General features: G+C 44.3%; 1 protein-coding gene across 1 annotated transcript; it reads left to right on the top strand.

Annotated features, from left to right (window-relative positions):
• Positions 1 to 167: 167 nt before the first annotated feature.
• Positions 168 to 23,443, top strand: rnf19b (ring finger protein 19B). Its single transcript, XM_028422284.1, has 10 exons — positions 168 to 431; positions 10,498 to 11,728; positions 17,440 to 17,639; positions 19,127 to 19,271; positions 19,361 to 19,523; positions 20,220 to 20,334; positions 20,432 to 20,572; positions 20,660 to 20,849; positions 20,936 to 21,070; positions 21,183 to 23,443. The coding sequence occupies exons 2-10, from the start codon at positions 11,052 to 11,054 to the stop codon at positions 21,628 to 21,630; spliced, it is 2,214 nt and encodes a 737-aa protein (XP_028278085.1). The 5' UTR covers positions 168 to 431; positions 10,498 to 11,051; the 3' UTR covers positions 21,631 to 23,443.
• Positions 23,444 to 23,769: the final 326 nt, after the last annotated feature.

Here is a 23,769-nt window from a genome sequence, read left to right as displayed (position 1 = left end):
CACCTGCGCTCAGTCATTTACAGTAAACTGGCTCCTGCGGGGCGGTGACGTGACAGGGCGGGGTTTCCGTAGACGCGTCGCGACGCGACGTCAAACGAACAGGGCTTTCCTCCGTGACGTCAGAGGGCGGCGGGGCGGCGGGGCGGCAGCCTGAGAGAGAGAGAGAGAGAGACGGAGTGCGTGAGGCGAGTAGTTGCGGAGATCACTTCTCAGCGCTGCACTCGAGGGCGCACGAAGACCGGAGGCCGCTGTCACCTGCCGGAAGACCCGAGAAAGAGACGAGCGGAGGCGGACACGGAAATAACGGAGAACCGTTTCAGTTCACAGACCCGCTTCGAGATTAGAGCGAGGAAGCGCCGGGGGACAGGAGCCGAGGGCGGCCGCCGCATCGCTCCGCAGCCCTCTCTGACAGACAGCCGGTCCTGAGCGCGGTAAGTGGCCTCTGATGAACCCCCTTTTGCTGCAAGAGCTGTTTGTCAGACATGTCATTTAAAGACATTTAAACACAACCCTTAATAACTACATGGGAAAATAAGCTAGCGGTGTGTCGGTGGCTTCACCTGCCTGCCACTCAGAACACTAACCAGACCACCAGAATGACCACTGACAGACAGGAAACATGTGAAAGATGTAGGCGCAGCCCAGAGCTGCTGCTGCTGCTACTGCTGCTGCATGTCTCAGTGTCATCCTAAATATGTCCAGGTCCACTGTCCAATAAGTCCTCAGGATGTCCTGGAGTTAAAACCCTGTCCTGGTCCCTTTAAAACACACCCGGGTCTGCTCAGCCACTCCCCGGCCCCTGTCTGCTCCCAGCATCTGCTCTGTCTCCTTAAAGAATCTGTGAAATGTTCTGTAACACGCTGTGTGGTCTCTAATACAGGAGCACAGACTGTCCTCACAGGAATATGAATATTTCAGATGTCTTTCTGAGGTCAGGTGGGATGAGGTGATGAGCTGAGGTGGACATTTTCCAACTCAACTTCTGCTAAACATAATCCTGTTTTTAAACAGATGTGGTGCTGAAATCACGAAAATCAGCGCTCCTTTGAGCCGTTGAGACTCTTCCTCCTACATGATAATTAAAGCCTTCCAGAGAAACTCTAATCATCTTGTGGGGTTCAATACATGACATCTGAGATGCTGGATGTGTTTGAACAGGTGTGTGTATTTTTCCCCCCGCTGGAGATCATCGGTGTGTGTTTGAGCATGCTCAAAGTACCACCTGGATGTTTTTGAAAATGAACCGTATGAAGATACAAGAAGAAAAACATAAAGAAAAACACAGGAAGTCTGATTTTTTTTTCACATTTTCAGAACAATATTGGTTAACAGATCTATAAACTTAGTACAAAAATGCCAAAGACGAGCACCTACTGTCTACCAGAGAGTACAGATGAGTGTACAATATACCTTTTGGTTGACTTTGACCATGTTGCCATGGTTACAGTGAAAATGGTGGAGAAGTTGGCCTGATCTGTGCTGTTTTAAACACAAACTATGACCTTTTAACCAGGTAACCAAGTGTTTTGAGGGGAGAGTAGTGACACCCGTGATGTCTTGATCTGGGTTTTTTCGTGATGTTGTCTGGTCTTCTTCCTGGTCTGTGGAGGCATTACCTCATCCAGAGGAGGCTCAGGTTCCTGTGTCATCATGAGTTTCAGATTACAGACAATAGCCGGGAATTACACGCTCAGTTGTCACATTGTGCTGCCGTTTCCTCTCTGAAACCTGAATCCAGTTTACTACAGTTACTGCCGCTAACCTCCGCCGTCCCTGCGCAGGCCTCCCTTTGTGTTCGGAGGAGGTGTAAAGGAGCTCGGAGGTTTGCTCTTTGCAACTGTAGTGCCTGCAGGCCTGACATTAAACATTCAACAACTCAGCAGCGTGGCTCCTGAATGCTCCTCTAATTATAGAAGCTCCCAGCCCGATTCTCTGTACCTCCACCTTCCAGTGCATCGCTCTGGACTCTCGATGTACTTCTTATCTGTGTGTGTGTGTGTGTGTGTGTGTGGGAGAGAGGTGTTAATGAGAATCAGTGGGAGAGAGAGAAAAAACTCAAACTCTCCATTTGTGTACCCATCTGCCTCCCACTGCATGAATATAATGGTTGAATGTTCCCAGATAGATACATGGTCAGCGTTTATTGTCATTTTATGTAAAAATCAATGATTACATATTAGCATACACATATTTTACTCAACATATATCACTCATATATTTCAACTCAACAAGTTATTCAACCATCCAACTCCTTCTTTGCTCCTTTTTGGTGTCCTCTGGTCTTGCTAGCTCACTAGCTAGCTGCTAACATAATCTGCTTCCTGCTAAAAGCGTCCATATATGGTAAGTTTTTGGCACTTTTTAAATTAAAAAGGAACTGCTATGAACAAAATGCACAATGAAATCAAAACAAGAACCAAAAGACACTAAAACGCAGCCCGAATTAGCAACAAAAACTGAAAGTTACATTTATATATAGATCACTTTAAAACCAGTTTACTCTGAACATTTAAGGGACTAAATTTGTCCGGGTATCAGATTATATCGCTGTTATTGCTGATGAGCTGTTAGATTAAGATTTTTTAAATGATGAACAGTCCTGACACATCGACGTCTTCAACATCATTCATGTAGAAATTGGAAATTGGCCAGTGCATGGTCTGGTTCCAGTGAAAAAGGGTGTAAACACAGTGTCAGTATCAATACACAGTTCACACACGCTTGTTTGGATGGTTTCCTGGGGAGAGGCTCATGCACGCACACACACACACACACACACACACACACACACAGTGTGCATGTACATGTGCTGGTTTCCAGGGAAGAGCTTTTCTCTGTCTGCTGGTCAGGGTGTATTTTCCAAAGAATAGTTCCATTCCATTTCACGTCATTAGATCTCAATTCAACCGCATGATTTGTAAACATGTGTACGAACGGTGTATCTATTCCATGTTTTACTATGTTACTGGATGTTTTATTATGGTGTCCTTGTTGGTCTTCAGAATCATAGCCAGTGTTTACTGTGTGTTTGACCTAAACTCAGATTCATCCTGTTTCATTCCAGTTTACTGTAAGTGGCTGTTTTCTTTTCTTATGAACAAAACAACTGAAAGTGAAACAGCTTTTTTTCTGTTTTGTGTGAGTGACGATCGCCCACACAAGCCTTCAGATGATGAGAAACCATGCCTGAACATGTGGCCATGTCTCAGTTATCTGTAGAACTCTTTATATTTATCCAAAGTAGCTTATTTAAGTTACACTGATAAGAATCCTCTCCTGCCAACGAGTCTCTTTGCTCACAGATCTTCTTGTTTAACGGAGTAGTTGTGCAATATTTGTCTTTCTTGCTTCATGATTATGGAACAATCTAGTTTTAGCTTGCTGGTTTTGGTTTTGGTTTTGGCTTCATTGGAAACAATAATGATAAAAACAGTTCCTAATAAGCCACTTTTTTGTTGGACATAGAACCAGAAAGTTCTCAGTTTGTCCACTAATGAGCTGGATTTGTGCTGCGTGTCTGAGGTGTGCCTGTTTGAACATGTACACAGGATGCTGGCGGAGTGCATGGCCTTTCTGGATTATTAATAATTGAAAATAATTTGTGTGGCTGTGTGATGAAAGCCGCTGAGTGGGAGGAAGCAGTGGTGATGTCACCCAGGACACCGTGAATCAACACTGGAGCATGAACTTGGTTCTTGGTTCTAATGTGTCATTATAACCCAGTTAATCAGTCATGATATGCTGGTCCGTCTGCTGCCTGTGTTTTATTTTCTATGATTACCAAATGTTCTCAGAAAGACCCACAGCAAGGTTTTATTTAAACTGAATTTTTAAACAGAGGGCACGTCGACACTGAAAATTGGATGTGATTTTCGGAACTGGTTAAAACAGTAACCAGCTCAGGCCTGGATGATGCCTAACAACAGAACAACGGTTACATTAGTGCCATTTGGAAAGTGCATCTAAAACAATAAAATCCACATTATATAACGGGTCAGTAGCTTCATTAGCCTCAATTAACACACACCAGATCAAACTGAAATATTCAAGCACTGATTCTGAGTAATTCTAGGGAAGCCATTTTACACACATTTAAGAAGAACTGTCTGTCCTCTCCTGCTGGACAAAAAAAAAACATGCACCATCTAGGTGCAAAAAAGTAGGTCTTGACTCCTACCCTAGAGTTAGCTATGTCCGATTTGGTTAAGTGACCACGATCACAGCTGCACCTGGTTCCATGATTCATCTGTGTCGTTTTTATGTTAATGTTGCATTATCATTAATTTTCTGTTGTCACCATAGATATGACTGCATCATAGATGCCAGGTGCAACACATACATGTTTTAAATCTTAAACCAAACCAAGTAGTTTTGATGCCTACACAAATATAATAATAATACAGCATGACTCCAAATAAATGGCATGTACTTTATTAAGCAACTGTTTTGGACCAGGTAATCACCAAAAAAAAAAACAAGTCCAATTCTTTCTATGTTGTGCGCCATCTTGTGGTGAAAATAGTGGAGAAGCTTGGAGAATTTTGCCTCATAACAATCCTGGTTTAACCAGACTGTGATCTGGAGGTCACTGGTTTTGATTGGTCCTTTCCTCTAAGTCTGTATTTATGTGTTTTATACATCAACAGCATTTGTTTTTTTTTTAGCCTGAAACTATAGAGACATCAGGGACAGCTAGCCTATTAGCTGATTGAATCTAATTAGCCCTCACCCCCAAGACACACACACACACAAACCTGCATAATGCATTATTAGCTGCTGGTTGAGCAGGGGACCACCTGTTCTGTCCAGGGAATGTCCGCCCCCGGCCCCTTAGATTAGCAGGGTTTTAGTCAGTATCACTGCAAACAGAATAACAGTCTCAGCCGAGCCGTCTCCCCATGGACCCGCTCATGTTGAAACAATGTCATCAGTCAGTTTAGATTGCAGGCTTTTAGCTGATGCTCTTATCCGAAGTGATGGGATGCTCTCCCAAGCAGAGTGCAACAGCAGCGTAATCAGTTTAGTCTGGTTGAGTAACATAAGAGTTAATTGTGAAAGTAGAAGCAGATGTTGAATGGTTGAAGTGATGCTTTTTTGGGTGTTTTTATTTGATGATTTTTTGGTGTTTTTATTTGATATTAGCAGATAGTGGGGAAACAACGTGCACTAAAAGTTCAGCCTGCCGACGGACATTTTCAGCCACGTGGTGCGAGTTCTATACCCTCCCCTACAGCTTGGATTGCTCGTGCAGATCTGCTCCACGCAGCAGTGAAGAAGTTCAAAGCTGAGCTTCCTGGAATTTTCTGGGACAATAAACATCTGAAATGTTCTTAGGAAAGACATGCCTCAAAACTAATAAACAGAGTGTTTGGCAGACATGCAAAATGGAGAGAAACATTTTCCTGCCATGATAAGATGAAGTGACTAAACGGTGATGCGGACGCACCGCACAGTGCTCAGCTTTGATGTACTTCGTGCGGCAGAAATGGAAGATTAAATTCACAATTTTCTATATTAGCCCAGAAATCTTTATGATGGGGCTGTGTAGGCTCTCCCCGATGCTGACAGGTGGAGAAGGGGGCAGCCATTTTTACGGCGTTCACACTGGGGGAAAAATCTGGCTAAAGCGGGATTCGGGCCTATCCAGATGTTTTTTTTTTGAGTGTGAACACCTCGAATCCGGCAGTATCCAGTTTGATTTCAATCCGGCTAGATCCACCCATGAGAGGTGGATCTAGCGAATCCGGCTAGCGACATGCTACTTCCAGTTAGCGACATGCTACTTCCGGTGAGCGATGTGATACTTCCGGCTCACGGGGCGTGGCGCGGGACAAAAAACCGCATGACGCATGTGCACACGTGGTCCTACCGCGGCCTGAACGGACTCTGTATATTACGAGGCGCCACCTAGTGGTTTGGAGGACAGCAAACTGTCCTCCAAACAAGCTGGATGAAGCCGCATTGAGTGCGGACACAAGTGTGTGCTAGCCAGATTTGAAAATAGGTCTGAACGCATCCAGCTTAAAGGCTGTCTGGGCTCAATCCTACTCTAGCTGGAATGACTTTCACGTTCACACTCAGAAAAAAACACATCTGGATTGATCTGGATGCGGCCGAATCCCACTTAAGCCACATTTTTTTCCCCAGTGTGAACGGGGTATTAGTTGCAGTCTGTATCTTCACCATCAGTTGTCAATAAATCCTACACACTGGTCCTTTAAAGTTGTGTTTGTACTTGTACTTTGCTTACCAAAGCAGAAAACCATGGTCTATGGATGCCTCCAGGTTTTAGATTTTACACTAAGACATGTTTAGTGCTCTTCACATTCTAGCTGCTGAACTACACAAACAGCAGAAACAGCAGCAACCGACCGGAGTTTGTTGAGTGTCGAGTTTCAAGTTTTTTGCTCTTTTTCACGACACCTGTGGCAACAAGCAGTAATTACAGGTGTGTTCACTGAATTTCCTCCATGCCTGTGGTGTGTGTGTGTGTGTCTGTGTGTGTGTGCGCCCGCCCCTGTGCAGACATGTCAAGGCTGGCAGTGAATCATCATGTTGTGTAACAGCAATCAGCTCTCACAGTAGCACACCTGTAGCACACAGCTGATTGCTCTGAGGGCCATGTAGGTGTGTGTCCGTGTGTGTGTGTGTGTGTGTGTGTGTCTGTGCGTCCACCAATCTTTATTATGGCCTCTCTAATATGGAATAACCTGCAGCAGAGCCCACGCATGCTGAATCATTTCAGTCTCATAAACTCTCTCTATCCTGTTTATGTTATTTAAGAGGTCTTCAGTCATCCGTAAACCTGAGTAATCTCTGATCTTTCCGCTGCTCCAAGGCAGCAACTTCTTATTCCGTCCTGTAACTCTAGGTTGAATGTAGGGAGTGTGTGTACTACTGCCAGTTGCAGCATGGTTGGGTGCACCCTGCAGGAGGAGACTGAAGGATCCCAAAGTGCTGAGGCACAGTTTCACCATCTCAGACAGAACAGTCTGTCTGAGAGCAGATTACCTGCAGAACACACACTCTCTGTCTGATTCAGGAAACCCATTATGAGGCTGGAATTAGGCTGTTAGGTTTCATTACTTTGAGACGCAAAGCACTATAGTTTTAACATCCTATAAAGACAGGTGACCCCTGCAGGCTGCAGGTTTTATTACATCACACAACCCTAATGAGGCGGATTAAATGAGCAACACGCTAATGGTTTTGTTTTCTTGTAATAGTGACATTAAAGTGGTTAATGACAAACTTTTTTTGGGTAAAGGTCTAAATGCACAAACATTTTGATGCATAACCCTTGATTTGGACCCTTGATGGAGAGCCAGTCTGAGCTCTGAAACACACACAATCCAGCTCACTAACTGCACTCACCTGCTACAGCTGGCAAAGATGGAAAACAGCATCCTCAATAAAACATTACTGAAGAGGTTTGGGAGTGACCTTCAGAGTCCAGAGGGTGTAGCAGTCTTGTGTGTTAATGAGCGTTGCTTTCAGGCACCTCTGTGAAGCTGCTGTTTTTCTGGATCAAAGTAAGCAGCCTGACCTTGTGTGTTTTAATGATGCTTTGATACAGAAAACAGGACAGAGAAAGAGATTATAAGCAGCCTGATGGGATGAGAGTCTGGAGGACTGCGCATTAAAGTAGCCTGCTGAGTGTGTGTGTGTGTGTGTGTGTGTGTGTGCTGAATTGAGCAGCAGTGGAGTAGGAGGAAAAGTGTGGAACAAAGTGTGTGTGTGTTTGTGAGCGTGCTGATAACAAATCAGAGTCCAGATTGTGAAGTTCTCAGGCTGTTCTGGGCCCATCTGCCAAACAACACAGTACACACACATAAACACACACACATATAATATGCCCTGCACTCATATGATTTACTTGTCTGTTTAATCAATCATCAGGCCACATTTTGCATCATGTGAACGTCTCCAGACAAGCAAAACATTCAGGAAATGAACCAATCAAGTCTTTACAAGCTTACTATCAAATTACAGCAACATAATCATGTACTCATCTCATTATCTGTGTAGTGCCTTACACTCTAAAAGGGGCCAAAACTGCAGTTTAATCAATGGTGAGTCAGACCTCCAATTTAAACATGTTTATAGCCTGGAACAGCAACAGTTCTGAGAGTGCATATTCTGATCAGTCGCTGTCAACATGGTAACGCAGGAACAGTACTGGTTAAACTTTCAAAGCAATTCAAACCAGTTGTGCTTATGTTGTGTTTCCTCCTTTGGTTGTGTAATTAGAGGTGTGTGAGGTCATGGTGGGAATTTCTACTAATTTCCCAACAACTAATTTTTGCGAGCACACAGGATGAAGCAATCAGTCTTTCTGATCTGTGCGGTTAGTTACCTGGTTAGGAAGTAACTCTTATCTGCTCTGAAGAATTTCTTCTCTGCTTCATGTGAAAACAAACAATAGCAGGTGTGTGTGTGTGGGAGTTTAATGGGGCGTTTCTTCATCAGTGCACTTTGGCAGTTTTTTTTTAACATGAAACAAATTAACTGAACTGACACCTGATAAAAGTAGGAGCCACACACACACACACAGATCTACTGTTCAAGTGGTCTTACACATAGAGACATTTCTATGACGACCCAGTTTGACCTGGAGACTGATTGGCTGCCATGGTACATAGATGCTGTATGTGCACATTAAGGCTTAATGGTTTACTCTGTGGAAGCCCTGTGCTGTTGTTGTATTGTGACTCCAGCACAGACGTGTTTTTATTTCCTCTTCCTGCAGCCTGTTGAGTCATTGATGCTGGTTATTGATACCTGAACGTGACATGTTTATTTTTAAACTTCCAGATAAAGTACTGGTACAGAACTGGTTTTCTGGCTTTATAAGGGAATTAAGAAGCACAATATTTATCAGTTCATGCTTCTGTTTGTTTGTTAAACTCTGGACTTTCCAGCTTATCTTAGTTGATCGGTCCGCTTCGTTGTCACTCACTTGAATCCACTCTGACACTCCCCACAGACACACACAGGTCACCTGAGTCTCCTGAGTGGTCTGGCTGAAGTTTACTGGGTCAGCATTACTGTGTGTGTGTGTGTGTGTCTGTCTGTGTGTGTGGCCCTTGACTAATCAGCTTTGTGTTGGCTAAGTCAGTAAGGTCGGTCGGTCGCTTGGCTGTTCAGTCAGAGAGAAGTCCGGAAAACATCTGCACGCTTGTTTCTGCTTCCTGAGGCTTTAATAACACAAAACCTTTCCAACAAACTTGGAAGCACAACTTTAATTTAGCTTGATGATCGTGATGCATTGAAATGAATTCAGTGTAATAGTCATTAAAGTTTTATGCAACAAAAATACACACATAAGTGTCAGTTACACACGGCTGCTCTCAAAGACTGTAATTGTCATGAGGAAGTAATTACCATGCGTACGTGTGTTTTGTGTAATTATTACGTTTCACTTCTGTGTGTGCTCATTTAGAACACGCACAACACAGGATGGGTGTGTGTTTTTATTTGTAAGTTTAAATGTGTTTTGTAGTTACAGTGTCTGCCTTTCCTTGTGTGCGTTTTTGTGCATTTGCACGTGTTTATTGTGTGCTAGTATGCTAAGTAGTCTTTGTGCACACTAGAACGTAATTATCACTTTTAGCTTGTGGGTGTTGTTTCCAAGATGTGTGTGTGTGTGTGTGTGTGTGTACTACAATGAGTTTGAGCATGTGTGTGTTCCTTTATAAGATTGTGTGTCTGTATTTTTTTTACAGTTGTGTATGCATATATGGTGTTTGTGATGCTGACGGTTGTGGGCTTGTGTGTGTTCTTCAGTTTTTGTTGCCTAAATGTCCTAAATTTAGATTTGTGTGTACGTGTTATGTTGGTGTGTGTGTGTGCATATGATTTTAAGATGTGTGTGATTGTAGTTGTAGCATCTGGAGATGCGTGTCCTTGTTGATGCTTTGCAGTTTTGTGTGTGTGTGTGTGTGTGTGCATCATGAATCTATCTTTGCCAGTTTGTACTTAAATGTCTGTGTGTGTGTGTGTGTGTGTGTACATAAGTGCCAGAGTCACAGAGTGGGTCGCTGTTTGCCTTTACTCATAGTGAGCGTCACCATGGCAACGGCACTAGCAGCGCAGTGTGAAGTGGAAGAAGAGCTTGTGGTGCTCAGTGTGAGAGAGAGAGAGATACAGAGACTGGTTTTACATGAACACATGATTGGTCAGACTGATTGATGATGTCATATGTTTAACCTTTTAAATGTGGTTACTTAACACACAATAATATGTTCCTGCATTAATGTGTGTGTGTGTGTGTGTGTGTATGTGTGTGTGTATGGATTTAAATTTAATTAGCACAGATGCAATGCTTAGTTCAGGGTCATAAGAGTTAATGATTGAACCGAAACACAGGCAGAGCAAAAGAGAGAGAGAGAGAGAGAGAGAGAGAGGGAGGGATGGAGGGAGGGACGGAGGCTGGGAGGTGTGTGTCATACTGAGCATGCTCTTTGTGCTAACTTCCTGCTCTCTTCTTCCTGACAGAAAAAAGACTCTTCGAAGAGGCCGGTGTTCAACAGGAACGAGAGGAGGAAGACGAAGCGAGGAGAAACAGCTGAAGAGAATAAAATCTGAGGGATTATTACAGAGACTGAGCTGGATTTTTCTCCTGCCGTTTTCAACCCTCTCTGCTTTCGTAAGACAATGATTCATTGATTTTATTTTTTTTTTGTGGGAGTCACAGTGATGTTTGACGTCGGCATCTGCCTCAGAGATGAAAGGATCTGTCTTGACCGATAAGTTTGATAGAACCTCTGGGAGTTAAAGGGTTTTTTCACTTCTTACTTGTGTAATCTCTTTCGTTTTATGTTTTTACATTCACTCGTCTTTTTGCTGATAACACACACTCGGTTTCTCATAAAAGGAAGAGACGGAGGTTTCTCAAGTTTCTCAGCCAGGAGCCTGACTTGCATTTGCATTCCAGTTGGGCTTTCACAAGGGGACAAATCCTCCCTTGTGTGTGTGTGTGTGGCACTGTGCCCCCTCTGTGATACTTTATCAGGGGACAATAACCAGCCCTGTGTGTCTCTTCTGCGAAAATGGGATCAGAAAAGGACTCTGAATCACCACACTCATCAGTGAGTGGCGTCCCCAACCCCAAGTGCCGTGCAGCAGGCAAACGTCAGGGTCGCATCTCCTTCCATAGCCTTTTCCACAGCAAACGTGGTTCTCGGAGTACCAGGGGCCCCAAAGGAGCAGCGGCCACCCCTTTATCCCATCATCACCAACATCCCCACGTACAGCAACAGTTGCTTCCATCTGCCTTGAGTTCAGCTCCTGCCGCAGCCTCTGCTGCGCCCACAACAACCACCACCACCACCACAGCCACCACGACCCCCCAGGACGCCGCCTCTAGCACCCCTACAAAGCCACTCTCCTCCAGCCAGCCATCCTTGGGTGGAACCACTTCCTCTGGGGACGCCAACCTCCTGGAGTGCCCGCTGTGCCTGGTGCGCCAGCCCGCCGAGCAGCTCCCCGAGCTGCTGGGCTGCAACCACCGCTCCTGCCTCTGCTGCCTGCGCCAGTACCTCCGCATCGAAATCACAGAGAGCCGAGTCCAGCTCAGCTGCCCCGAGTGCTCCGAGAGGCTGGCCCCACGGCAGGTGGCCGACATCCTGGATGACGCCGCCCTGCTGGAAAAGTATGAGGAGTTCCTGCTCAGGAGGTGCCTCGCCTCCGACCCGGACTGCCGATGGTGCCCAGCGCCAGACTGCGGGTAAGAAACTGATGATGTCACACACTTAGTTTACTTCTGGTTTCTGTGGTTTTATCAGAGGTATTTACCCTGAAATCTCCCATCAGTTAACAGCTGCCAGGTGTCATACACAGATAATAACTATACCCAAATGATTCACTTTTAAGTGGAATGGCCATGATCCTCTATATTAAAAGTCTGATAACCGTAATATAGAGGACTGTTTTGACTGTTCTGATCTATTGATTAGCCAGGGTTTCTGTTAGCGACACATTTACAGTAAGCTGCAGGTCATTTGTTTCACTTCTTCCTGTTTCTGTGATTATTCATCTGTCCAGGCCCTGTTCGCTCTTGCTGGGAAATCACCTTGTGCGGTTATTCAAAATATTTAGAAACAGAAACCTCAGGTGAATGCAGGGACTGATGGCGGTTCAAACATTTGCCTCTGTTGAGCTATAGTTGTGGGATATTATCAACTGCAGTAGCTTTTGTCTTCCTCTTTCTCAGTGCTTCTGCTGCTGTCATTTCCTGGATTTCAGATGAACCGTGTTACTTCAGAATCCACATTCTGTCTGGGTTTTAGAGAAAAAGGAACCCTTTCAGCCAGAAAGATGGAGAGGAAGTGGAGGAGAGACGCTGTATCTGGGTTATAGTATCAGGGCTGTTGTCAGAGCAGGGGCAGAGTCAGATGGGTTTGGAGGTAGAGCAGCTTCGGTTTGGTTTCTGGAACAAATGAGAGGCGTTTGTTTCATCATAGAAAGCAAGAGTGATTCATTGTGTTTGTGTTTCTGTGTGTGTGGGAAGCAGGAACACAGATATTCAGTGATATTCTGCTGCTCCGGTTTTTGTACAGTAATACAGGTACTTTCACAGGGGAAAGTCACAGCATCTGCATAAATCTGACCGTGTTTTTCTGTTTCTCTTTCTAACTCACTGTCCCCACACGGTAATGTGTGTGTTTTACACTCCTGTGTATATTCAGGTACATTTTAAAACTAGAAAGATACAGTAAGAAAGCACAGGGGGTTTATCCTCTGGGGCAGTTAAATGCAAAAATATATGATTGATCTTAGACTCAACCCGAATTTAATTCACATTCAAACACAAAGTTTGTGGAAAAAAGTTACATAGGAGTCATTTCCAGTGTGTTAAGTTCAGGGTTCATCCTCTGGGGATGTGTGTTTCTAAGAAATAGTTGCATGTTTATATCTGACAGTTTAGGTGCTTATGACTCACCTTTATGTTTGTGATATTTACTGCTGTACAGAAGCTGTAGAGACGTTTTAATCCATTTGTGTGTGATGTAACGGTTTCTACTTCAGTAAATTACAGTATAGATTTTCTAAACTGTAAATAAATCCACATAATCTGTCTTCTGAACAGCCAGGCAGTTATTAAAACATGACAATCCCTTTTCTGACGTTAATTCCGCGTGTGGAATTTTCTGTGTGGAGCCATTTCTGTTTTTATACTTCTGTGTTTTTAGCTTAAGCTCTGAGCATAAATTCACCAGTGTGATGATTTTTATTCTCACTGGGGATAAAAATCAGCCTCAACAGGCTTTTTAAAATCATTGAATTGTAAATATAGCTTCAGATAGAGGTGTGTTAATGAGCCTCTGAGCTCCTTCTCTGAACAGAATCTTTTTTCCATCTCTGATTTTTCATGTGATTTCGTCCTGTGTAAAATAAACTCTGTGTCAGTGGAGGCTGAAGTCTTCTGCGTGGAAAAAAATAACAGCTGTAGTGGTCCATTTCTGAAGGTCGTGTAAGTAGAGATAAGCTCGGGGGATCAACGCAAGTTAGTACGATTTCCTGGTAAAAACGTGTGTGTGCGTGCAGCAGCAGCAGTATCATTGGAGAGGTCAGCGGCTGACCTACATATTTACCAGGACAATCCGCTGTCTGACGCCAGCAGTGACTCAGCCCCTCTTTAAATCAGACAGGTTGACTAAGTCCACATTGTTATTCACCACAAACAGCTGCAGCTGGAGTCGAGAGACAAACAGCAACACACACACACAAACACAACACACACCTGGTAACTGTCTGCCCTTTGGTTAATGCAGAGGAGGCGTGAACAGGTGTGAAATCAGATGCTGATGTTGGTACATTCTGGGAAGGTTATGTAAATCTGACCTGGTTCTTCTGTTTTATGTTTTTTTGTAGTGACTTCCAACAGACAGTGTACATGAGTAGACTGGTTAGATGAAGTGAAATACAATCCTTAAAAGGCAGATGAAGTAAATTACACTAGAAATTCAGGGTTTGACTGACAATTACAAAGAAATACAAAGCTCAGGTTTCAGTTTGTCTCAGAGGAGAACGCCCATGTCTCAAGGCGCCTGTGAGGTGGGTCTAAAGCTGCACTAACCAATCTACCGTTTGAATTTTTTGGGTGCGACAGGTGGGTTCCACCACAGACTCTACTTGTCTCCATAGTTTTGCCCAAATGTGGATAAGCCAGATTTCAAGATGGCGACTGCCAGAGCCTCCCACACGGAGCCTTTACTAAACTCCCTAGTGATGCTACAGAAGGTTCATTTATCTTTATTTACAGCTTGTGGTTAGCAGGAAGTGATAAAAAGGAACGTGATAAAAGAAAACACCCGAGAGAAGTGTTTCCTCAGGCCATCACAGCCAATGAAATGTGTTGTTATCTCCAGGTTGTGGAAAAACTGACCCTAGGAATATGACACAGAAAATCTTTTACCTCTGACCTGCTCTCATCGGCCAATGAGGTCCCAACCTGTGTGATTGTCAGACCTAAGCATCCAGTGAGAACAAAGACCGGCCCTCTGCCGTCTTCTCTGGCTGACAGTTGCTATGGTGACTATCGATGCAGCATAGGGGGAGCGTTGCCAGGGGTAACAGGAGTTGGGACTTAATTAAACAGATCAATACGTGCGCTCTGTACACTGCATGTTGTTGTTCTGTATCTTGTGTTAGTTTTTGACGTTGTGTGTTTTTACTGTGTGTGTGAGTCAGGCTGATACACGTGTTCACCCTTTTGTTAAATACAGCCTGCTGTTTGTGTGCATCTGTGTGTTGCAGCATCGCTTTTATGGGCTCAGCAGGATTCCCAGGTGGCTCCTGGCGGAGCTGAGCACTGACAGGACTGTGTGTCTGTGCACGTTTTTCCTCTCAACGCGCAGCATGTCAGCACTTATAAAACTCCTCCGCCTCTCATGCTTCTCCTCCCCTGTCTCTGTCATGTCGTATTTTACTTTTACACTTCAGCTCACGCTCTTACATGCCCCCGTACCTGTGTGTTCTGCCTCTCTTTGGCCAGTTCTTAGTGTCTCTCTCCTGGAAACATCAGGCCAACCCATTCTGCACTGCATCAGGGTCCAACCATTATGAGACAGCACTGAAACGACAAGCTGCTGTAGTATAGTTGCCTGTGATTTGGTTGATCCACCACTTTGGTCCAGTCAGAAAAAAGGGGATGAATCACTATATGTCACAAGTACCTGTAGCTTCCTCCGTTTTTATCCACAGCATGTTGCAGACGGGTCAGCAGGTCAGTCTGAGCGTATACGTACAAAACCGTCTGAAGTGTTTAGTGTTCTTAGGTGGAAGATTAGCATTTTTCTCTATCACTGATGTTGTGGCAACTGCTTGACAGAGCGTGTAGTGTGTGTTGCTGCCAAATTCACACAAGCAGCTGACATTTACTAGTCGGCTCAAATGTTGGCTCTCTCAGATGTTCTCTGGGCTGTCCACACCTCTCATCTTGATTAAAGATCAGTTTGTTTGTTTTTTCCGAGATGTAGATCGGAATGATCGACGTAAATCCCTGAATCGCCTCACTGAACAAGCACAGGAAAGTTGAAGCAGATGTGTGAGGTGGCTGGGTTTCAGCTTTGGTTTTCACATGGAGAGTAAAAAAACGGATTCTTGGTAAACAAGTGTGTTTTCTTGTGAAGCGCTTGTTTCATTACTCATTTCATGCTCGGCTGTTCTGTTTCTGTTTAAGGGAGCTTCAAGCAGAGCTGCTGATGTTGCAGGAAAAAAATGCAGAACTGGCATCTCTGTGTTTGTGTTTGTCTCAACTCAACTGAAAGTTAAACTTGAGCATTCGGTGACCTTCGAGGCTGACCTTCCAGTTTTAAAAGCAAAAAGCATTTGCCTCATAATTACAGATGATATGTGCAGATCTCGAGCCGAAGCCTTACAGCTGCAGTGTCTCTGCAGGAATGCGTCTTCTTGTCTCATCATGTCCACAGAAAGCTAATTCGTTCTGTCCTGAGAACAGGTCTGTCACAGCGTCTGTATGAGTGGTAATGAGGGGACATGTTGGGACTGTAGCATTGAAAGCGTGCCAAAACAATTACAAGTTTGTCATGTTATCACTTCTTCCATGCTCTATAAAAAAAAACACAGCTAATGTGGAGGAGAGTGGCAGCGGTCTTTGTGTTTGAATCCCTGTCTGCTTTCGTTTTCACTCCTCCAACATGTTTTCTCCCACTTAGCTTTGTGACAGACCTCCTTTGTAATGGCTCCAGTGATTGACACCCTATTATGTGTCAGTGTTGCTGTAATTTCCTTACTTGTCCCTATCGTTCCAGTGCGCCTCGCTTTTCTCTATATTTAACACTGTTTGCGTAAATGTGTGACGGCTGGGTTTAACCTGCCCCATTTTCTGTGAGAGAAGTTTTTTTCAAACTAATCCTTAACCAGTCTGGTTAAAACCTGCGTACGTACCTGCTGATTTGCCTTTTTTTAAGTGTCTGAATGTTGTTGCATTATCTCTCCAGTCCTGCTGTAACTCACCTCTCTCTGCTCCTCTCCATCTCTACTCTTACTACGATACTCTGTAAAATCCATATCGATCGACCTCGCTCTAAATGTTGTTAGTAAGTGATTACTCCATTGATCAAATCTCCACTCATGCTGGCTTTTAGGCTGTGTAATGTGCAGCCATGTTGTACAAAGTGTCTCTTTAAAGAGTTGCTTTACATTTTGAATATCTTGCTTATATAGTGCATGATGTCCTCCATTTCTTCAAAGATCAGAGGGGTTCCACCTTCCACCTTCTTTTTTTTGTTCCTGCAGTTCTTGACCATGAGCTTCTTGTATACCACGGTGCAGATCAATATTTGATTTCTTAATTTCTGACAGATAAGCATCAAGTATTTCCTGTGAAACTTCCTGTTTAACCTTCCTCTACAATGAGTAACCATAGCAACAGCAATGCAGATCAAGTGTTTACAGTTTATTAAAACAAGCTTGTTAAAAACCAAGCTAACATGTCTGTCGATATAAACAAAATTACATAAGAAGAAGAAGAAGAATTCTATCTGCGTCTGAAAGGCTGACGAGGTTCATATTTTGGCCACAGAGGACAGATGGCTTCAAAGAGGAATTAATAAGCATTAATGTTATTAGATTAGTGAGAGAAAATCCTCCACCCAGTAGGGGGAGCTAAAGACATCACCTGTCCTGACATCTCTCCCCACAGTAGTGTCACCATTCATACCCTGCTTTTTTTTGGGCAATTTTTGTATTACTTTATGCTTTTAACTTTGCTAGCATAGCATTAGCTTTCATGGCAGAGTGAAAGAATGAGATTAGCATCGTATTAGCATTCTGGGTAGTTCATACTAAGAGCTTGAAGGATGATATGAAGTCCTCAGAGCACCCTATACAGAATTATCTGCCAGTTTACATCTTTTTAAGATACAAACTCCTAATTATCATTCGACTCTCTCTCTCTCGTCTCTTCCTCAGCTTTGCCGTCATCGCCTCGGGCTGTGCCAGCTGTCCCAGGCTGGTTTGTCGCAGAGAAGGCTGCGGCGCAGAGTTTTGCTACCACTGTAAACAGGCCTGGCACCCCAACCAGACCTGCGACTCCGCCCGCCAACAGAGGGCGCAATCCCTGCACACCCACAGCAACCACTCCCCCAGCTACACACAGGAGCAGGGACCTGGTATGTACCTGTAAAAAATTACAAAAAAATGAACATCTCTGCCGGAGCCAAAGTAATCAGTCAGTGGCAGACAGTGACTAACACACAAATACCGTGTGTGTGCATGTGTGCGTGCGTGCTTGTGTGTGTGCTTGTGCTTGCTGCAGACATAAACAGATAACACATTCTCCCCCAGCATTTCCGACCTGAAAGTCTTTTCACACCTGAGAACGCTCTGTGTCTGTCAGTCTCGGTCACATGTCAGAGCGCTGATTCAGATTCGTCTCTTGTAGCAGCTCGTTCCCACTGCTGGGGGAAGTGTGCACCGTTCAATCAAGCATGAGACACTATTTATATCGCAGTCTCTTCGCTTGATGGTTTCCTGACTGCAGCACCCTGCATCCTGTCATTCTGCATATTAAATAAAACTCACCAACATGCATCGTGGTCAAAATTCAGATTTCAGATCAAGTGAATTAATCTGCTTCAGCAGCATCAGTTTAAACACAAAAAATTGAAAGAGTTTGTTCTGCAAGAAAGACATTTTACATTGTATAGATTTTATAACAAGTTAAAGAACATTAATTAAAAAAGCTTTTATTCAACTGCCAGCAACGTTTTTAATTCTTTAAAGAAGATCATGACCCAGCATTGAATTTATATCTTATTAAGTGAGACAGCCCTGCTAGCAGTGACCATGTTCCCTCTGTAAATGCTAAGCTAACTAGCTGCGTGTCGTAGCTTTCCGTTTTACAGACAGACTTGAGCGTGTCAGTGTCGCTCCTCTCGTCTGTCAGCAGCGTGTTCATTAATTGTAGCAAAGACAGACACAAACGGAGAAATCTCTGCAAACATCCGTGACGGTTTGTGCAAACATCCTTATTTGCACGTGTGTGTGTGTGTGTCTTTAATCCTAATTTGATTAAAAATCCATTAAGTAAATCTCTCCAGCTGCCCGCACTTCCAGTCTGCCTCTCTGTGCCAAGATTTCAGATGAACTGATAACAGAAGGCCGAAACTGACTCACAAAAAAGTCCACCTACCCCCTTCCTCTGTTTGTACCTGCTGCTTAGTCAACTGGATACAGACAGACAGACGCAGAGAGACGAGATGACAGAGATGTATAGATAAGACAAAGAAACAGGAGAGAGCAGAGGGAGTGAACTGTCAGCAGAACACACACACACACACACACACTTTAACCACATCTGCCAGAGTGGCTTCACGTTAGAATGCCAAAATGCCCTTTAAAGAGCAGACAGTGTTCCCAGTGAACACACAGTCAATGGACTGTTTTCACTTAAAAAGCATTAGAGGACAAAGTGCTGCAATTGTCTGATCCATTACTCTAATGAGATTTGATCTCGTTGCCAACAGGACAGAAAAAATAACCATGACGATTAAAGTTATTTTTTTTTCTTAAATTCAAATCAAATTCATTCCGTACACATGAAAATAATTTTATTTTAATTTATCGCCTGCTAAACTTGCCTCCTTCCTGTCTCCAGCCGACGACATCAAGCCCTGCCCTCGCTGTGGTGCTTACATCATCAAGATGAATGACGGGAGCTGTAATCACATGACCTGTGCCGTGTGCGGCTGCGAGTTCTGCTGGCTCTGCATGAAGGAGATCTCCGACCTGCACTACCTCAGGTAGTCTCACATGTCCTGATCAGTGCTTCACCTGCATCAGCTGGGTTTTCCTGTGTGAGTTAAACTCTCCTCTTGTTCGCCTCCGTCAGTCCGTCCGGCTGCACCTTCTGGGGAAAGAAGCCATGGAGCAGGAAGAAGAAGATCCTGTGGCAGCTGGGAACTCTGATCGGAGCTCCGGTCGGCATCACTCTCATCGCAGGCATTGCTGTTCCCGCCATGGTCATCGGCATCCCCGTTTACGTCGGCCGTAAGGTGAGAAGACAGCGGCGTAGAAAGTCAATTTCTTTGCGTAGTTTGTCCTGAAATATCAGAATTTTTTCTGCAGCTGTAATTTGAGCACAGGAAACAGAAACTACCATCTAGAGATATGGAGGAAAGAACATCATGAAACACCATAATCTGTATCTGTTATCTCCCGTACACTGATACTGACAGAAACTTCCTCCCTTCTTTGATGCTGGCCTACATGTCGTTCACACGGACTGACACTTTTTGATCTCTGTGCTCGGTTCACTTGACGTTTATCTGCAGAAACCACCGAGCTGTGGCGTCACACTTTACCGCAGCACCTCAGTCATTGTGTGAAATTCACAGCGTTGCAGAAGGTGTCAGTGTGCTGTCCTCTTTTTAAACACGCCATTAAAGGTTTCCTCAAAGTGATGAGGGGCTTTCAGTTCCACAAAACAGTTTCCATCCTGAAAACACACATCACTGTACCAGCCTGACTTTCATTTACTTACAGAATTTACTGTAAAGAAAAAATCAGCGTGAATCAGTTGTGTGATGCTTCGGATTCAGAGAGTGAAAAATTCCTTTTTTGCCTTGTTCCTCTTACATGTATGAACTTTTTGTGACAGTGCAGCAGCGCCCTCTTGTGGACAACAGTGAAAATGCTTATTTCTACCATGCCTGGGAGCTTATGAAGTGTTGTATCTCCTTTCGCTGCAGATCCATGCCCACTACGAGCTGAAGAAGACGTCTCGTCACAGGAGGAACTTGGCCATCACAGGGGGCGTCGCCCTGTCAATCATCACAGCTCCTGTCATCGCAGCTGTCAGTGTCGGTAAGAACGCCGACGTCTCCAGGAGGGAAAAAACATCCGTCATGATATACGTTGAAGTGTCGGGTTCCATAACGTGTGTGTTCCTGTGGTTTTTCAGGTATCGGCGTCCCCATCATGTTGGCCTACGTGTACGGCGTCGTTCCCATCTCTCTGTGCAGAGGAGGCGGCTGCGGCGTGAGCAGAGGGAAGGGACGCGGCGTGCGGATCGATTTTGATGAGGATGATGGACCAATCACAGGTGAGCATGCTGAACTGAGGAACAGGAAGCAGCTGGTTAAATCCTATAATTTTCTAATAGGACTAAATAAACTGTGTTCTCCAACAGTGGCGGACGCGTGGCGAACACTCAAGTCACCGAGCCTCGGGGAGAGCAGTCTGGATGGGGCAGTCAGCGGGATGAGCACCACCTCCCCCAGCGAGGGGCTCTCTGTGGCTCCTGGCACTCTGGGTGACACTCCACACTTTAATACTCTGGCTAGCGGTGCTCTGGGGACTCGCACAAGCAAATACAGCAGGTGAGGAGTGTAAAAGAACACCTGAGGCTGCAAGGGATGACCGACACGCTTAAGGCAGAGTGTTAATGATGTTCATGTCGCTTCAGGCTGGAGGTTCAGGCAGGGGAGCTTGCTAAAGAGTCAACCCAGAGAGAGACAGGCAGCCTGGGAGCAGGAAGTGACTGTGCCAGCACCCGAGGAATGGCTGGATCAATCATCTCCTCCTACACTCTACCTGACAGGTAGGTTCTTTGTGTCCTTGTTCTTCGTCTCTGCTCTTCCTCCTCGTCCCTCTTGTCCTCTTCTCTAAGCTGTCTCCAGGCTGACCTGTATGTAAATCACGTGTCTCCACAGGGAGTGCACCAACCTGGAGATCCAGGTGGACATTGAGACCAAACCCAGCCATCTCTGCCTGACCAGCGAAGAGGACCTCACCCCACACCCGGGCTCTGCAGCCATGGCAACCGCCTCTGGAGGGGAGGAGCCCCAGGACTGCAGCTCCAGGCGGGGCGGGGCTCTGTCGGGCTCAGCGTTGGGGCTGTCACCGGGAGCGTCAATCAGGGAGGGGCTCAGAGACGTCACCCTGGCTCAGCCGGAGAGCATCCGCAGTGACCTGGAGATGTCGGACACTCAATCAGATGACATCGCAGAGCTGACATCAGACGACTGTGACTCGCCTCACCCAAAAAGCTGTCACGCGGCGGCCGGTCACCCACCGCAGCCACCGTCCTGCCGAGCCCTGAACCCCTCCACCGAAGGCCTTCACTGTCCTGCAGACAGCAACGTCATTCTCTACGTCTAAGAGAACAGCAGTTCTCAGGATTGCACAAAAAAAAACTACCCAATCCCTGAACGTTCACGCATAAGCTCTCCCCTCTTCACAGCTTTTTCTTGCATCATCTCTCTCGTTTGCTGCTTTCGTGTCTCACAGACTTCGTCTTAAACACAGACAGCGTTTGTTTACTCCTGTCTGTCTGTCTTACTGATCTACCTGCCAATCTCCTCTCTGAGTAAATTGTCAGGGTTCTACCTCTGAGATTTATAAAATGATGATTTATGTTTACTCCCTGGTGCAAAATGCCTTGGCTATAAGCAAAAAAAAAAAGAAAAACGAAAAAGAGGTACACACTTTCCACAAGAAAAACTGAGTATGAGGTGAAACGTCCCCAAGCACAGCAGAGGGAGGCGACCGTTGGGAGAACAGACCAGGATGTTTATAATGAGGTGTGAATGAATGTGGACTTTGTACTACTGTGGCTTTATTTTCCTTTATTTTCTTCTATTTATATTCAAATTCAGACCTTGTATTGTATTATTTGCTGTATGCATGAGTCTGCATGAGCCATTTCTCGTGTGCAAGGTTAGGAAAAGAGCGAGTTTCTGTTACACTGCTGAAAGTTTACTTTTAAAGGACGGAGCTGCACTTGAATCTCACTTTTCCTGCACAGAGGAGGAGGAAGAGTAGGATATATATATTAGGTCAAAAAAATAAGAGTCTACGCTACAGTTTTAGTCGACCGGAGTTCTGACAGTGACACAGTGAAGCTCAGTGGAATGCACTGAAGTCATGGTATTATCTTTATGCTCCGCTCGCACAGTATTGACAACAGGTTTGTCTCAATTTGCACATCTGTATCAAACAAACATTCATCGTATTACAGACACTTAAAGAGGAACTTTTATCAGAAGAAAAGATCAAAATGAGTCCGTATAAAATGCAGGAACTTAAAGAAAAGTGTTAGGATGACTGTCAGAGGATCATTAGACTTTCTGTGCTGTCTGACTGACTGACTGTTCAGTTTAAACATTCTTTAATCAAACCTTGAATCTCTGACACTTATAACACAAGACATATATCTTTTCTTAATGAGGCAATTTGATTTTATTTTTCATTTTAATTTTAATTGATAAAACAAAGGGAACATTTTCTAATAATAATAATAATATTATAACAAACATTTCTTTCATAATTTTCTCATCATTTGATCAGAATTGCACAGATTTCTCACTCTGAAGTCATTGCTTCCCTAATTTTTAAATGACTTTCCTGTTGAATCACTTGAGTGCTGAACTTTAGGGACTTCCTCTAAACGCAGTTTGAAACCTTCAGGCTCACAAAACAATGACATGAATCATCATTAAACAGTCACTGATATTTCTTTTAAAAGTTCCTCGCTGAAGCTCTGTGTGAGTATTTCCTTTGATGTAAAACTTGAATCTTGTGTCGCTGTCAGAACCCGGTCTCTGGTCTCTGGTTGTTGGGCTGCCCGTCTGCCTTATCAACACACACACACACACGCACACACACGGCCTGGTTTTGCGTTGTTGCTGATGTTTAAGCGGTCTGTGTGTGTCTGTGAACGAATGGACGCCTGATGAATGTATCTGTGTTTTTTTTGTTTCGAATGAGCACTTGTGCACTTTATCTGAATGGATCTTATTTATCTTTTTTTTTTGTTTGCTGTTCATCACCTGTTGCTCAAAGTGAGTTTACTTCAGTCTGTGGTACAACCAAAACCAATCACATACCAGACGGCCTTTTCTGTTGGATGTAACTTAATGAGAGTTTGCCTCCAAAACTAAATAGAAGCTTTGTTAAGTTCACTGTTTTTTAACTTAAAGGACATTCAATGTGTTTCTTTTAATCAGTTCTGTGATGCAAAGACTGTAATGACCTTATTTTGTTTTTATATTAATTTATGCTGTACTAATCATTTTTACAGGTCTCATTTTGGAGCCAAACACTTAAGATAAGCTCTCCTTAATCATCGCCTGACTTGTTTCCGAGCTTTGTATCACCTCTGTGCTTCTGTTTATTAAAAAACAACAAAAACAAAAAAAGAAAAAAAGGTTTTTGCTTCATGGGAAGCTTCTTCATCCGAGTAGCTTTATGGATTTAGCTGCTTATGTGACTTGGCAGTGCTTTGTTTGTTCTGCACTT

The sequence above is a fragment of the Parambassis ranga genome, chromosome 2, assembly GCF_900634625.1.
Source record: "Parambassis ranga chromosome 2, fParRan2.1, whole genome shotgun sequence".
Lineage (NCBI taxonomy): Eukaryota > Metazoa > Chordata > Actinopteri > Ambassidae > Parambassis > Parambassis ranga.
The sequence above is the reverse complement of the archived record's forward strand: the minus strand, read 5'-3'. Positions and strand labels throughout refer to the sequence as shown.

Coding starts and splice junctions, on each gene's coding strand:
- rnf19b (XM_028422284.1), top strand. CDS start 11,052: ATGGGATCAGAAAAGGACTCTGAATCACCACACTCATCAGTGAGTGGC. Junction 11,729..17,439: donor TGCCCAGCGCCAGACTGCGG/GTAAGAAACTGA, acceptor TCTCTTCCTCAG/CTTTGCCGTCATCGCCTCGG. Junction 20,573..20,659: donor GGATGATGGACCAATCACAG/GTGAGCATGCTG, acceptor GTTCTCCAACAG/TGGCGGACGCGTGGCGAACA.